At 40.8% G+C, this 15,585-nt stretch overlaps 1 protein-coding gene across 14 annotated transcripts in view; it reads right to left on the bottom strand.

Annotated features, from left to right (window-relative positions):
- LOC133496551 (ERC protein 2-like) overlaps positions 1–15,585 on the bottom strand; it is a 145,738-nt gene that overhangs the window by 111,600 nt on the left and 18,553 nt on the right. For 13 of the 14 annotated variants that reach the window (XR_009793815.1, XM_061812313.1, XM_061812276.1 and 10 more), the window contains 2 exons: positions 13,625–13,792; positions 3,088–3,255 (listed from right to left, as the gene is read on the bottom strand). The exons of the other annotated variant lie outside the window; for it this stretch is intronic. Coding sequence is in view for 12 of the 13 variants with exons in the window: in XM_061812313.1 (XP_061668297.1) it covers positions 3,088–3,255; positions 13,625–13,792 (336 nt within the window). In the remaining variant the exon portion in view is untranslated. The remainder of the gene's footprint in view (positions 1–3,087; positions 3,256–13,624; positions 13,793–15,585) is intronic. 14 annotated transcript variants of the gene reach the window in all.

The following is a 15,585-nucleotide window of genomic DNA, read 5'->3' as shown; positions in this document are numbered from 1 at the left end:
TGCGTGCGTGCGCGTCAGTTGCAGCCAAGGCAGAGGTAACTGAAGCTGCCCGTCTGCGGTTACCATAGGGAGGCAATTTGATAGTGGATAGTATCATTCCCCACACAAAGCTTGGCTTTTTAAAAGCATGAATATGGATCGAGATGACCACAATGTTTGAACATGAATAACACATACATGCCAAAACCGCACCACAACCATCTCTGCCGCTAACGAAAGAGAGGAGTGTATAGGGAAAGTAATCCCCCCCAACCCCACCCCAGAAAAAGCAAATAAATAAATAAATAAATGCTGCATTATGCATCGGTCACAGTGGCATAGACGAAAGGGTTCCAACAGAGCTCTCACTGTTTCACGGTGTGATACTGGAACCCCCCAAAAAATGAGAAAATAGAAACCCTCGCAAATTCACATTCATTTGTTCAATCGAAAAGGCACTCGCTCATTATACTTCGTTAAATTCATGTTCGATTCGTATTAGAATCAACCTGTGGCTCAAGCTACAGCAGTGACATCATGGTGCCACGCTGTAAGTCATCATGGCTGCCCATGGAGAGGCCCTAAGGAAACATTGGCGATCGTCTCCTGAGACAAGAAATACATACGAGGAGGTCTAGTATCCCTTCCTCTATTAAAGAACAAGTACAGCACAAATGAGGGGTTAAAGTAGAGCTTTTTACCACTCTAAAGTTCCACATGTCAAAGAGTTTCAGAAGTTAAGTTTAACCAGATGAAGTGAGGAACACTATACGCTGCTACAGTACAGAAATAATGGAGAGAGAAACAGCAGCAGGGTTGAATGGCAACACCAACAGTCACTTATTTGCATCATATGTTTGCTTTCATTCGTTTTTAGCTTATTACATCCACTCACATAAATGGTCTGGACTGGTTTCGGTTTTGACTTTTCTAGATGTCCTTTTTCTTTTCGACTTGGTCTGTATCATCCTTAATTCTGTTGGTTTTGCTATTTAAACCGTGTAATATAATAATATTAGCTGCATCAGCATACATCACTGATGTTCTCTGCCTGATTGTTGTTGAGATCATCACGTGCAAAGCAAAATTGTAGGTCAAAGTTTAACATGCCCTGTGGTGTATTTACAATGTTCGAATGATCCCCTCTTCATCCTCACTCGGTTTCGCGACTCTCAAGGTCGATAATGACTGTCACCCACCAAGAGCTGCTTCTCCCCAAAAATAATTTTTTGATAGCCCCCAAACTGTGAAGGGTTTTTCATGCCGCACTTAGCGCACCATCAAGGGACCCATTCATTGTGTATGCGCTGCCACGACACAGCGGCCAGCTATAGGAGCACAGATTGCGCTAGAATGGCCCGTTCCAAGTTCGCTGTTCAAAGTTCACAGTAAAAATTGGCAATTCAAGGAACACTGAAATGATCATATTAAGCTGTATTAAGAATTCTCACTTCAATGCTCACTTGGAGCACAAAAAGACTTTCAGATGCAAAAATAATGACAGAATTCAGTACTCAAGGGGACAAAAAAATCCTGAAGTTTTCCTTTTTTGTTTGTATTTTTGGTTGTTTTGAATGAAAAGGACATTTTGGGTTTGAATCCCTCCAAGCTCGACCACCCAAACGACGTGCCCATACTTCCTCACTGGGGAACAGTAGGCCTTTGGAAATTAAAGACTATAGTCTAGATCAGTTTGATGTGAAGAAAATCCTTAACTCTTGCCATACAAATCAAAATGCTGAAACTTAAAGATCACAAAAAATTACAGGCAAACCCTACAAATTACTATTGCTGGCTTTCATTTTCTTTCCGTTCTGCTTTCATATCAAACATTTTACACACTGTAATTGTCTGTCGCAGACACAAAATGAAAGGCAACAGAGAGCACACAGTAGAGCACCCCAAATAGCAGAGAGAATCTTAAAAAAAAAAAAAAGAGTGACATCCATAAATTCATGAAAAAGGGGGGTTGACCAAAACAGCAATTAAAATACTTAGAACTACTGTAAACTGAAATTATCTTTTCTTGATCTGTTTTCACATCAAACATTCCCAAATATGAGTGGATCAAGAGTGAACATGGATTTGTATGTTGTCATTTTAAATTGCTATCTAGCATTGCCATTTTATGTGGGGATCGTTTTTACTGAACAAACAAGTTAAATTAATTTGACAATCCCAAACTATAAAATAAAAAAAATCTTGAAGCATCGTAACACTTCACAATAAATATTGTTTTGCACAGTGAAAGCTGCACACATTACAGAAGATCACTTTTAAGTGTCTGAGAGAGAAAAGCTTGGACGTATTACATTTTCATTCAATGACAAAGCTGGTGAGCTGCACGTGCTGGTGTGCACATGCACGTATGTGCTACTCACTCAACAAGTGAGTATTATTCATACGTCGTTCCTTTACCATTCTGAAAAGTGGAGGTGCTGCAAACAAACTGATTAACTCACTCGTTCAAGGCATCCTTTAGCTGCTTTGACTTGCAAACAAAAACGAGATCCGAGCAATGTATGTGAACCCTACTCGGGTCACAACAAGCAGCGATTTGGATTTGATAGTATATGACTTTTCAAAAAGGGCGCTTAGAGACCGTTTATTGCCAGTCCCGGTTGAAGTTTAATGTCAAACTACAATTAAAACAAAGATAGATGTGTTTTAATAAGAATGACATACAGTAATTTTACATTATAGCTTACTAGCCTAATGCTGACACAATGGGAAAAGCGATAGACAGGTGAAGCTTACAGTCAGTTATTTTTTTTAATTCTAAAAACACAGTATTAATCATATATACTGTATAAATCATTTCCCATGTTTAGCCAAGTGGTGGAACATATAACATATCCTTGACCAAAAATGTTTGTTTTGAACCTGTGAAAGTACTTTTGCCTGAGACCAAAACATTTGCATTGACTTTTGTTTTGGAGATACATGGTAACACACAGGGTGGTAAGAAAAGATACTAACTCAAAATTTTTGCGTTCAACATAATGTAAGACAAGTATGGAAGCAGTTGACAATTTCATGCAATACAGGATGGAAGACGTGTTATACTTTTGTCACTACGAAGTAGGATACTACACACAATTCACTTACCTTCTTCTGCAGGATATTGACCTTCCTCTCCTTGACATCTAACATGTCCTTCATGTCCCTGATTTCCCCTGTAAGAGTGCTTTTTTCATCCGTTAGGTCCTGAAGCTGCTTGTTCTTCTTTGTCAGGATCTGCTCTTTTTCTTCCAAACGCACCCTGAGTGCATCTACCTAAAAGTGTCACACACACAAAAAAAAGAATAATAAAAGAAAGTCACACATTTTACATGCAATACATTACATTTTAAGACATTAGCAGAACCTTGAGGCTTGTGAAAAACTGGAACTCAGAATAAAATGGGAGCTTGTGCAATATTTTTTTGAGCCCAGGTGGCCCACACGGAGTAAGTGGTGAAACTGACATGTTTCACTTAGATTTACTTGTTGACTTTTGAAAGTAGTACACGTTGAGCTTTGTGCCAGAAAAGTAAAAGCGTGTGTGAGTGTGCAAAGTATGATCATGAGCAGAGCTGCCAAAGATCGTACTGTCAACACACTTTACACACACACAACTCACTAAAATCCCTTTTGGACATATATCAATATTCTTCTTTACCGCGTGCTGTGAGGAACCCCCACACACATAAAAACGTCAGTGGCTGTCATGAATATTATAAGCATCTCTCAGCTGTGACTCATCACCAAATTATACTACCAGTATCGCTGAGACAATTTCAAGTGATGAAACTCCATATTTGCTTATTGTGCCTTATCCAAATTCCATTTTTTTTATTAACTCTGGCATTATTATTCATTATTACATGACATTATTAATGCCTACAGATTAAGTAATGTGTACATACTGCTTGTTTTCTTTTTTTTTCCAGGCGTGGGAGGACTGAATTTTTCCGATACTTATCTCAGAATGATACTGGCAGCAATTTGCAAATCTTAAATCTTTCCTATTTATATATTCAAAACCTTTTTGTCATGTATTCATCAATTCATTTTTTTGGAGTGGCAGTATTTGAAAAAAAAAAAAAAAATGGGCAACACACAGGCCTTCTACACACAGTGGTCGCCTCTCAAGAAAGTAACATTAACAGCAGGCCAGGAGCCCTTGGTGTAAGTTGCAGCTCGTCTTATATTGCTGCATTGGCACACAAGCACAGTCAGACAACTGGCCCAAGTTCTGACCTGCTGCTGCTGCTGCACTCATGGACCCAAACACAACCACTCTAACAAACTAGGTGACACCGCTAATCCTTGCGCCTTTGCTAACGTTAGTGCATTCACATCAATGCGGGCTGAACTCTTGGTTCTGCAACATGAGCGCAAAGAGCCCCGCAAACCTCCAATTCCACCTGAAAAGGAGCAATTTAGCAAGAATGTTCTAGAGAGGCTGAACAGGAAATCCCCACTCTCACCTGCACTGGCCCACTAAGCTGCGATAGTACAATAAGGACACCCTTCTAATACCCCCGAAAAGCACCGACCGGCTGCCAGAGAGAAAAGTGGGATAGAGTGAAACTGAGAGGAGGAAAGAGTGCTCAAAAGATCGCAGTGAGTAAAAACAGGAGGACAGATTACCACAAAAAAAAAAGTAAAAGTGAAATCACTGATGTATCAGTTCACTATCGGATGAACAACAGTGAAACACTTCTTAGCTCCACCATCAGTGGGCCTGGTTTCAGCAAAAATACTACAGTAGTAGTCTTTGTCTGCTAACAGGTAAATGATTACAAAGATGAACAAGATCCAATGCACAGCATTGTTATAATTTACAAACTGAAACAGTACCGGCTGATAAATGTTCAATGAAGTGATGAAGAGAAAATATAACTGACCATTAAAATTCATTCCATTCTTCAGCATTCTGTGGTTGCACAATTCATACGGATTGGAATCGTTGGTCTTATTTGGGAAAACATTTACGGTATGTACAGTTTCCACATGCACACCCAAAAAAAAAAAAAGCACGTACATCCAAGGTTAAATTGACATCCGCTTGAGCCGACTTCCTCTTTCTTGCAAAGGTAATGAAAATTGTATTGTGGAAACTGGTTAGCAAAGTGAAACAAAGGCTGAAAGAAAACATCTTCTCTGTTTGTCCTCACCTCCCTTTTTACTGCCTCACATTTCATCATAAAAGTTTTTTTGGCAGGAAAATCTGCAAAGGTATCAGGCCCAAAGTGGGCTCCGGACCGCAATAAACGACCCGGGGACCATACGAGTAGACCGCAGTCAGGACGGCAGAACAAGAAAGGATGGGAGGACCGAGTCCAGTGGACCATTAGGCAGCTTACGTAGTAACTGCCACATTCCCACGAGGATATAAATTCATTGTGGGAATCTCATTGGGCCAGTGGTTTGAAAAACATTCCTAATACACCACAAATATCCTGATGAAACATTTTAATTGTCTGTGACATTCAAATGAGTGTACAATGATACCATGCAATATCGACAGTGGATATGAAATGGCAACACCCTCTGTAAAATTTCAGGTTTTATGATAGAAAAAAAAAGTCACCCCAAGATAGAACACTCGGTTGCTTTTTCCATTTTAAATGTGAAAAGAGGCCCGTTCAAACAAACTGGAATCATTTACGGGAGGAAATAAAAGTACAAAAAAAAACGTGGTTGCATAATAGTTTTTTTTTTTTTTAACCTTTAGATTGCATTGCAGTGTTCAGTCTTTTGGAGAATAATAGCCAATACATTTTCCATCTGACTGAAAAGCTCCATATTATTTAGTTTGTAGAATCCATTCAGATCTGGGTTACAGCTGGGTCATTCCTCAACTTTAATCTGTAATTATTTTGTTGGATTTGCAATGATCTATAAATTATTTTGTCCATTTTATTCAACTGGATGACCAAGTCATTTTTTTATCTTTGCTTTTGAAAAACCTTATAAATATTTTGGTGTAATTATGATGGGCTTGTGTCATCCCATAAATAAGACCAGGGGTAAACCAACATTTTTCCCACTGGCCTGATTTAAAAATAGCTCATCAGTGATGGGAAAATGTGATTTCCTTGCAATGTTGCAGAATTGATTAGTGTTTTCACACAAAGGAATACTAATTAATTAATATAGGACAGGAAAAACGAACGAGTTAATTATTTTAGCTAATTTGTTATTTCAGAAGTGTTAATCCTTTTACATTTCTAAGTACCTAAGAAGTAGCTCTCGGTTTCCAAAAAAATGTGATGACCTGTGCATTGGACTGTAAGATGCACTTAAAACTGTTATCTGTTTAACCCCCACCACACACACACAGACACACAAAAGTCATAATTCGAAAATAAATTGCTTTATGCAGAGGAATGAAAGTCTACTGTCAAAGTCTACAGATTCGTGGCACAGAGGAAGAAAGTACTGTAGTACCAAGCTGTCAGCGTGCCCACTCGCCATCCATCATCATGACAGACACATGCGACGCAAGCATACAAAGAAAGTTTCCCCTCATTAACTAATTAAGCGTTCCTTCTTTGAATGGTCATCCTTGTCCTCATATTTGCAGAAAATGAATTGTCAGTTCCTCATCTCGTCTTCTCATGATTCAAATTTACCTTCATTTAGTTTCATCTCACCAATCGTTAAATCCAAAAGGTATACTAACGCTGTGTATGACTGATAACTCAAAATCCAGCTTGTGTTAGTGTTTGCTTTTTACACTGGGGCTCATGGAGTATTAGTGTAAGAACTTAACAGGTTTAAAATTGAATAGGGTTTATGCCAGGGACAGGCGGGGCTTTTGAAAAAATATTCCTGCCATCGCAAGTACTTCGGGGGCCCACAATCAACATGGCGTCAGGGTTGGATTTTTGGAAACGCTATCTGCCAGTCAAAGCAACGGCATGCTCCCAAAGTAAGATGAAACAGTTCAAGTTTCAGCAAATAAAAGGCACTGCTGTCGATCATTGATTGCGTGTGTTTGTCTTTTTTTTTTTTTAATGAATGTGTTTTTGTCTGAGGCTTTCTCCAGTCTTTCACAGGAGGCCCCCAGAACTCGGCACAGCTGAGCGAAGAGCATAGGCTGGACAATATGAAGAGCGACGAGGAGAGGTTTTCCGAACCTCTAAACATTGTGATGATAAAATATATTCAACACACTGCCCATTTGATTTTGGAGCTTGTGAGTCACAAAGAGTCGAGACACGCTAAGAGGTCACATTAAGTATAATATAATACCTTTTAAGTTCTGCATCACCGGACCTTTCGGGACGTATGAACTGTCAGGTTGTAATGCATGTACACAGGATGGGCACATACGATTGCAACCCTCTCGACAACTAAAACAATGACTCTTTTGGTGGTTGCCGGGTTCCCCAAATAATCCGTTTTCATTGTATTTTACATTCCTCTGTATTATATTTGTTAGTGTACAACAAACAAAGCACAAAACCTTCTTCTAAACACGGGTTACATGTTTAGAAGCACAGTGAGGACAAACCTGGCTGGGTTCAGTCTTGGTCCCTGGTGTCCCTAATCAAGTGTCTGGCCTCACAAATAAAAAAAAATGGCTGGCTACTTGAAATCATCACAAAAAAAGGGACAAAGAAAAATATAATGTTGTGTTGCTGGAGTTTGCTTTCCTTACAAACGTTAATAAAATGTCACCGTTCCTTTCCTCTCGTAATTATGAGCTAGTAGCTATGCGAGCTACACATTGAACATTTTGAAGTTTTTTGTATACAGGGAGTCCTCGGTTATGTACGAGTTCTATTCCTATGCTGGTAAAGTAACTCGAATTTCTTTGTAAATCGGATTTCACTATTAAAGTCAGAATTTATGTCAGAATACCAAAAAAACAAATACATTGAAATTTAAAAAAAAAATAAGAGCTTAGCTATTGTGAAGGAATCTGCTCCTCAATCCATGACGTAAGTAGCCTTTCCATCTCGACAAGTATCAAAGAATGTTGTTTTGTGATCACTGAATCCAACATAGGAACAGAACTCTTCATATCCGCTAAAATACGGGCATTGCCTTTAAAGGGCCACTGTCATAAAAATGCATGATTTTTAGTATGTTATGAATGAAAAAACGGCAGCCGACATGGACCCATAGGTTTTTTTTTTCCCCACCACAAAACATGATTTTGACGTATACAGCTTTTTGTAACTCCCACGATGAAAATCCTCTTGAGGGATTTGTTTTCGAGAAGAAGCAGGAACTGACGTACATGGCAGGACCGCCCTCAAGTGGACTCATTTGTTTCTATTAGTTTTAGCTCAGGGAAGGTAACTCTTGCTGTTCCTTTGTGTTAGCCAAAATTCCGGCTCGTTGCATTGCTGGAGATTGCTTGAACACTCTGGAGGATGGATTTACCCTTCATAAGTTTGCAAGAGACCTGGTTCGTCGTGAAAAATGGATTGCACGGGTGCAAACGAGGAGAGCTTCGTGGGTTCCAAATGACAGGTAGGTGTGTATACAGCTACTAAAAAAATAATAATAGGTTGGGGCGGACCACGTAATCTGTCTCTCATAACGTAACAAAAGATCCGCGTACGTAAAACAGGCGTGCTAAATGTGTCGATGTGACCGTCAGACAGCGTCGGGCTTGCCGACGAAGGCTGCCGCATCGGCTATGAATGCTCCTGACAATGGCACACTCAGCCGCGTGCGACGACAAAGGCGTAAAGCAGCCCGGCTCGGGTCCATGATAAGCCACCTCGGTGCCGAAAATAAGCCATCCCGGCCGAGGCACCGCGTCCGCCAGTCACGACTTCGGCGAAGGCTACGCGTCAGGCTCGCGGACGGAGGTGGCTCTGAACAACGCTGCCGACGATGCCGCACTCAGCCGCGTGCAACGACAACGCCGTAAAGTGCCCTGGCTCAGGGGTGTTGTTCATCGCGGATGGTGGCGGCTATGAACAACACTGCCGTAAAGTGGCCCGGCTCGGCGCCATGATAAGCCATCTCAGCCCCGAAAAAGAGCCACCGGTGGCTCGTTACAGCCGGCCGCAGGCCTTGTTGGCCGGGGTGGCTCATTTTCAGCGCCGAGATGGCTTATCATGGCGCCGAGCCGGGCCGGTTTACGGTGTTGTTCATAGCCACCGGCGCACAAACACGGACAAGCCAGACAAAACGGCGGACGGGGGATGGGCGTTGGAAAGTTGAAACATCTTAACCTAAGGACTCCCTGTACCTTGAGTGAATTCTACATAATTCAGTCATTTGGTGTAGAGCTCAATGGAGCTGAAGAGGCTGGGCGGGGTCAGTCCTTCAGACCGGAAGTGCGTGGCTTTATGTTCACTTGCATATTCATGTCAACATACCCGACAAGGTTAAAAGTCAATGATTCCTTCAAGTAACTGTTTCATGTCAAACCCTGTTGGCTGAATTGTAGCAAGAAGAAAAAGTGTTCTTGCTTGTTTGGTTTTATGGCGGTGAAGAAGTAGAGTGGAAAAACTACTCCACAGTGAGAGACCATCCGTGGTGCTCTTTCATTGTCTTCTTTTTATGTTTGCAAGTTTATTTGTGTGCACGGATTACAATTTGCGGTTAAGTGGTAAAGTAAAACGGTGTGACCCTGAAGTGAGAGAAACTTTGAGAGAAAAAGACGCCATGTGTTGTTTCTGGCGGTCTCAGAAGCCTCAACTCCGATAGCACAATGAGCCAAGCCATTGTTAGCATGCATGTGTGTGTTTTATTGATCTTCAGTGTGTTTAGACAATGAAGAGGTTACACAAAAGGACACAGATGGGATATAGACTATATCAGATTGCATATTTTGTACATTTATCTGCACAATTTCATGCATGTTAGCGATCCCTTTAGCACATATTCACCTTGATCCCTGAAAAACACATTAAAGATCCCATCCCCGTAATGACCTCCATAACTCCACTTTATGATTTTTCCACATGGCCTCTACGGGGGCTTTATTTTGGATCTTTCCGTGTTTGTTCTGGGGAGCGGCTTACACTGCAACCCAAACCACATGAGCCAAAGGACCAGGCCTGAGAATGGTAACCGTGGTTGGTTACTTTCAGATGAGGTCCACTTAACCACCTTATGATTACATTTCTTGATCATTTTTCAGATGCAGCCCCCCCTGCCCCTTTTTTTTATCAATTTACAAGTTCATGTTTATTGACTGGGAGGTTCTCACTTTTACACCATGCATGTATTAGTTTCTGCACCAATCTTTAATATTTTACAGCTTTGTCAAAAGGCTTTTTAATACGAGCTCTACAATGCTTTTGGCTGACTGCTACATACAAAATGTTTATTTGAAGGGAAGATAGCAGCACTTTACAGTTTACTGTCAAATGTCAAAGCATCTGATCAGGCCATTTGGAAATAAATGGACATAATGCATATCAGGCCCCTACACAGCTGGATTATCATCATGAAATGATGTCAACGAGTTCACACAATTATTAGAATTCTACAGAGTCATTTTAGACTCTTTCCACCCAAAAAAAAACCATCAACCATATTACCAGTAACCTTTAATTTCTCAGTGACTCTGCATACAGTTTTATGTTTTTAAATCTCTAAAGTATTTAATTGATGTTAAATACTTTGCTATTTGTTGTCCCACTAGCGCGACTCCAACTAATGGAGAGAAATTTTGACTTACCAGTACTTGGCAAATAAAATTCTGATTCTGAAGATACCAATCCCAAGAACAGCAACTATCAATTCCAACCAATACGGCCGCCCCAATACACAAAGGGATATTTGTAAGTTTAAAAACGTATGCATATACATATATATATATATATGTGTATATGCATATATATATATATATATATATATACTGCCCCATGCATCATCCATCCATTTTCTGAACCGCTTATCCTCACAGGGGTCACGGGAATGCTGGAACCTAATCCCAGCCAATCGCATCCATCCCCATTTTAAGGAAATTATCAGTCGGATCTCTGCACAATAATTACTTACAGTAAATCTCAGTCCATTCAGACAACAGCTAAAATAGTGGACGATGAAAAGCAACAGAGTATGAAAGAAGAAAAGAGAGAGAGAGAGAGACAGAGAGGGAGACAGAGAGAGAGGACTCGTTCCAGGGTGGCGAAGAGCCAGGGTGAAACCGCATCTTCTACGCCTCACTAACCACTTCAACAATCAATCAGGTAAAAGAACATGGAGGGGTCAAGTAAAATAATCCAGCCTGAGGGGCCTACAGCACTCTGCATCATTGCATCACTCACTGAGCAAAGTCAGTCATACAAAGTCTTACATACAATCACAAAATTATTCTCTTACTTCTTCTTGGCTCTTTCATTTTGTTCTTGTATTACAATTGCATGCTATTTTTTTTTCTTTTCCTGTGGCAATACCTACATTTAACTTCAGTACTTAGCATGTGTGTCACTCCACTGCACTTCAACTTCTGCAGTACAGTAAACGTATGGTTTAATAAATATCTGAGTTTAAAGGGGCTAAATCTTCAAATGTACAACGATATAAAAGAAACTTTGAATGGTCGGAAATGATACCTTGTAAATTTGGAGCCAACAAATTAGCCAACACACACACACACACACACAGACAGACGCACAAACACACACACGCTGGGGACCCAGGTTCGATCCCGGCACCCGCCTGTGTGGAGTTTGCATGTTCTCTCTGTGCCTGTGTGGGTTTTCTCCGGGCATTCCAGTTTCCTCCCACATCTCGAAAAACTTGCAACATTAATTGGACACTCTAAATTGCCCATAGGTGTGATTGTGAGTGCGGCGGTTTGTTTCCATGTCCCCTGTGATTGGCTGGCAACCAGTTCAGGGGGTAGCCTGCCTCCTGCCTGTTGACAGCTGGGATAGGCTCCAACACTCCCAGCCACCCTCGTGAGGATAGGCAGCAAAAGAAAATGGATGGATGGATATATACACACACACTGCATATAGATCATTATAACAATCATCTTGTTTTACAGGTGTTGTGCACTTTTTTGTTCTGCTGAAATATGGAAGAGGCTTTGTGTTAGGTCACCTGATCTGAGGAGTACAGTTTCAACCATACATGGTCATAATTGCTGCAGGAAGAACATGTCCCCTTTATAAAGGCTAACTTTCCCACAGACAGGCAGCAAACCCTTACACCCATGGTCACTCTCAATGTTTTATAAAGTTATACTCATCTCAAGATAAACGTAGACAGCGCCATGTGGAAGCTGTCCTCAAAATTGATCGACAAATTTATCCACTGCTTTTAGATACTCCTTCTCGGATTGCCGCTGCAAGCATTGCTCCTGTGAGCCGTTGTATGCCAACTGTCAGTCGCACAAACCACAATTGGCAAAAAATCCCTATACGCATACGCAGTGCACCGGTGTGGATGCGATAGACTAGGTTTGCGTAAAGAGACAAGACAAAGAGGAAACGTGGAAAAATGGAGATTAATAAATAGTATAAGTGGAGGAGATTGTGAGAGCGGCTGTGCTTGAAAGCTAAGTAATCGACAAGCAACAGAGTAATTCCGGGCAATACTTAGACCCAAATTCCCTAAATAGCTTTACTCATCCTGGAGTTTTCCCACTTAGATCCGGAAACCCAAGACTGTCTTAAGCAGGGAAAATGCTTCTTCAATAGCAGGAGAAAACCTCTCGAGACCTGATGGAGATGAGGCCAGAGCAATCATCCCTGTCAGAGTGGGTGTGTTTTGTATGTTTGTGTTTAACAGTGTGAACGTTTGGAGATCCGATCATATCCGATTACATGTCATGGGTGTCGAAGCACCCACGATCAAAAGCACCGGAATCAATTGATCGTCAGCACCTCAGTGTGAACCCACACAATGACTGGAATGGCGATCATGTAGAAAACAAACAATCGATTGCAAAAGTCTTGCAACACACCTCTGACTCAATTACTTCAACGGATATAAAGCACATCTTCATTTAAAAAAACTAAACAAAACGGACATTGCCAAACAAATGCTCCAACTTGGTCGGAACCCCATCAAATAAGTGGTGAATATACCGGACAAAAACTAAAAGTCAGGACGTCGACTAAATGTATGTAAATGATTGATAGCTACCAATGTCTGACAAAATGCCAGGAAGTGTGAATATGAATGTGAATACCTAGATTGTGTTGGCATCTCAATTTGAACGTATCGTACCATAGAGTATTTGCATTGTGTCTACACTGTCCACTTCTTCATCAGCTGGGGGCAGTGGGGAGGCGGGCATAAAGGCTCTTACAAAACCACCCACTGAAACCAGTCCCTGTAAGTATGATGTATTCACGACAAGAGCCAAAATTCCTTTCGCATGTATGGACAATTAGGCCTAATTTTGGCCCAAATTGCTTCCTGTAATGATGAGTGGACAAAGTTAGCAGGCCACTCTCAACTGGGGAAACAGAGAGATCTAAAGTATCAGTTCTAAGTCTTCAGAATAATGGAGAAAAATGTTAAATGCTCCCTGCCTTTACATAAAAAACAACACTGTACATACAACATGGCACATTAACTCATAGCGCAGATAAAATCATTACAGCCGTAACATTTGGGAACTTCAAAGAGGCTTCCTCTTGTAGCCGTTCAAAAATGTGATCTTTAACACCCTAATTGTGAGAATGTATGTCTTTGCACCTGTGCTTACATGTAAACTAACCTCTGTCTGTAGTGTATTGGCACGTTGCTCCTTGGCGTTGAGGGACTCCTTCAGCACCTCGATGTGTTGCTTGCAGTCTGAGTTCTGATTGGTGAGTGTTTCTAGTTTAGTCTGCAGGGCCTGCATCTCAGACTCCTTCCTGTTCAGCTCCTGCTTCAGTTGCTCTATCTGCCAATCGCGCACACAAAAAAAATATTTGGTTCGTCATTCTTCTGTGCACCGATGAAAATGATAACATACAACGCATCTAAACACCGGCATGGTTTCTTTCAATCGCACTCACGCACAGAACAAATTCTCAACAACTTCAAGACCGGGTAATAAAGTGACCCCAACAAAGAAAAAAAAAAAACACACACACCCCATCAAGAACAGTTTTGTTAAAATGTATGCCATAATGAATGAATTTAAAACAAAACCAAAACACACACCAAACACAGCGGACTGGCAGATATTTGTGATTTGGCTCCATTGGATTCACTTCTTCGCAGATTTATTTATTTATTTATTTGTTTATTTATTTCTTAGTTCTTCAATTGATTGTTTCAACAGTTGGCATTGCCATTTGTACATGGAGCAAAACATATCCTACAGTTAAATCACAAAGCTGGGTGTGCTGTGACCTTAACAGTATTTACATGTTTATAAAATTTGATAATGTTTTTCCCCAGTCTGAACTTAATATGGCAAACATTTAATTATGTTGAGAGTCAGCACACATGATGAAGCGTTCTGGGAAACACAATTCAGAGTTACAGAATGCTCGAAGAGTGGTTACATAAAGCAGTAGCTACATAAGGAAGAAAAAAAAAGCTCTTCAGGAAAGCACTTTCTGTGCTGAGGCCAGCAATGCGTCGAAGATTATCATCTGAGTGCTGGTGCCAAAAAATGCTGATGGGAGTCAAGATTTTTCCCCTTTTTGTTGAGCTCATAACAGGAAAATTAAGATCAGAGGAGCTCGGGCTTTCAAGTATTCGTCACGTAGCAAAATGGCCAACAGGAGGAAGAGACAAAATAAAGGCGAGTTCACAGAGTAACTGAGTGGGCATGGTTAACATAGAGGAAAGAAGGAAGAATAGGTAGGCGTTCTAAGCGAAAACGTCAGCAATACTTGTGCTTGTTCTGTGATCCAGGGCTGTTGAGTGGGCAGTAGGAAGGTGGGAGCTGCCCTGATGGAAGAGACAAATGTTGATATGGCCTGGTCCTAAAAAGACATGGACACACCAAACTGGGGTTTTCTGGTAAGGTTCTCCAAAGAGCGAGCTCACAGAATAATTATGTCACCTTTGCCCTTTCCAAAGTAAAAAAAAAAACACAAAACGTTATAGAACTAATTATATGGGAGTGCCTGTCTGTGTGTCTGACTTGCTGCATGAAGAAAGATAAAAGATGGCATTGTAAAAACAAAAATGGCCAAGAACCAAAACAGTACATCAAGTCATCAGCCAAATGCAAGGATCAGTTTAACCACTTCTGAGCAACAATTTAAACTTGTGTCACAAAATCATGTGTGTTCCTTGCAACAATATATACATAAACACCCATACCCACATTATATTAGTATAATCAAACGATTTTAATATGAATATGTCCTTCATGTCAGTCTATGGTCTACATACAGCAGCCAGTGTCAGGTTATTTAAAATATCTCTGAAGAAAATATGGAAGATGTTTCTCCTCTTCATTGCATTCTTCTGGTTACTTTTTTAAATCCCTCTCTTCTTGTGCGTTGCATTGTTTGCCGCTGACCTTTCACATACTTTGCCGGCATGAGCATGAACAAAGAGTGTAACAGAGCAACATATACCGTACCAAGCAAAAAGAACTATCAATTGTGAGCCCAAGTGTCATCACATCAAACACACTTAGCATGCACTGGAGCCATGCACATCACGTGTTTTTAGGCAAGTTTTAGTTGTAGCATGCAACGCTATGGACATGCACAAATCGTCTTTAAGACT

This window comes from Syngnathoides biaculeatus, chromosome 2 (assembly GCF_019802595.1).
Source record: "Syngnathoides biaculeatus isolate LvHL_M chromosome 2, ASM1980259v1, whole genome shotgun sequence".
NCBI classification, from domain to species: domain Eukaryota; kingdom Metazoa; phylum Chordata; class Actinopteri; order Syngnathiformes; family Syngnathidae; genus Syngnathoides; species Syngnathoides biaculeatus.
This window is presented reverse-complemented; position numbering and strand designations above follow the sequence as displayed.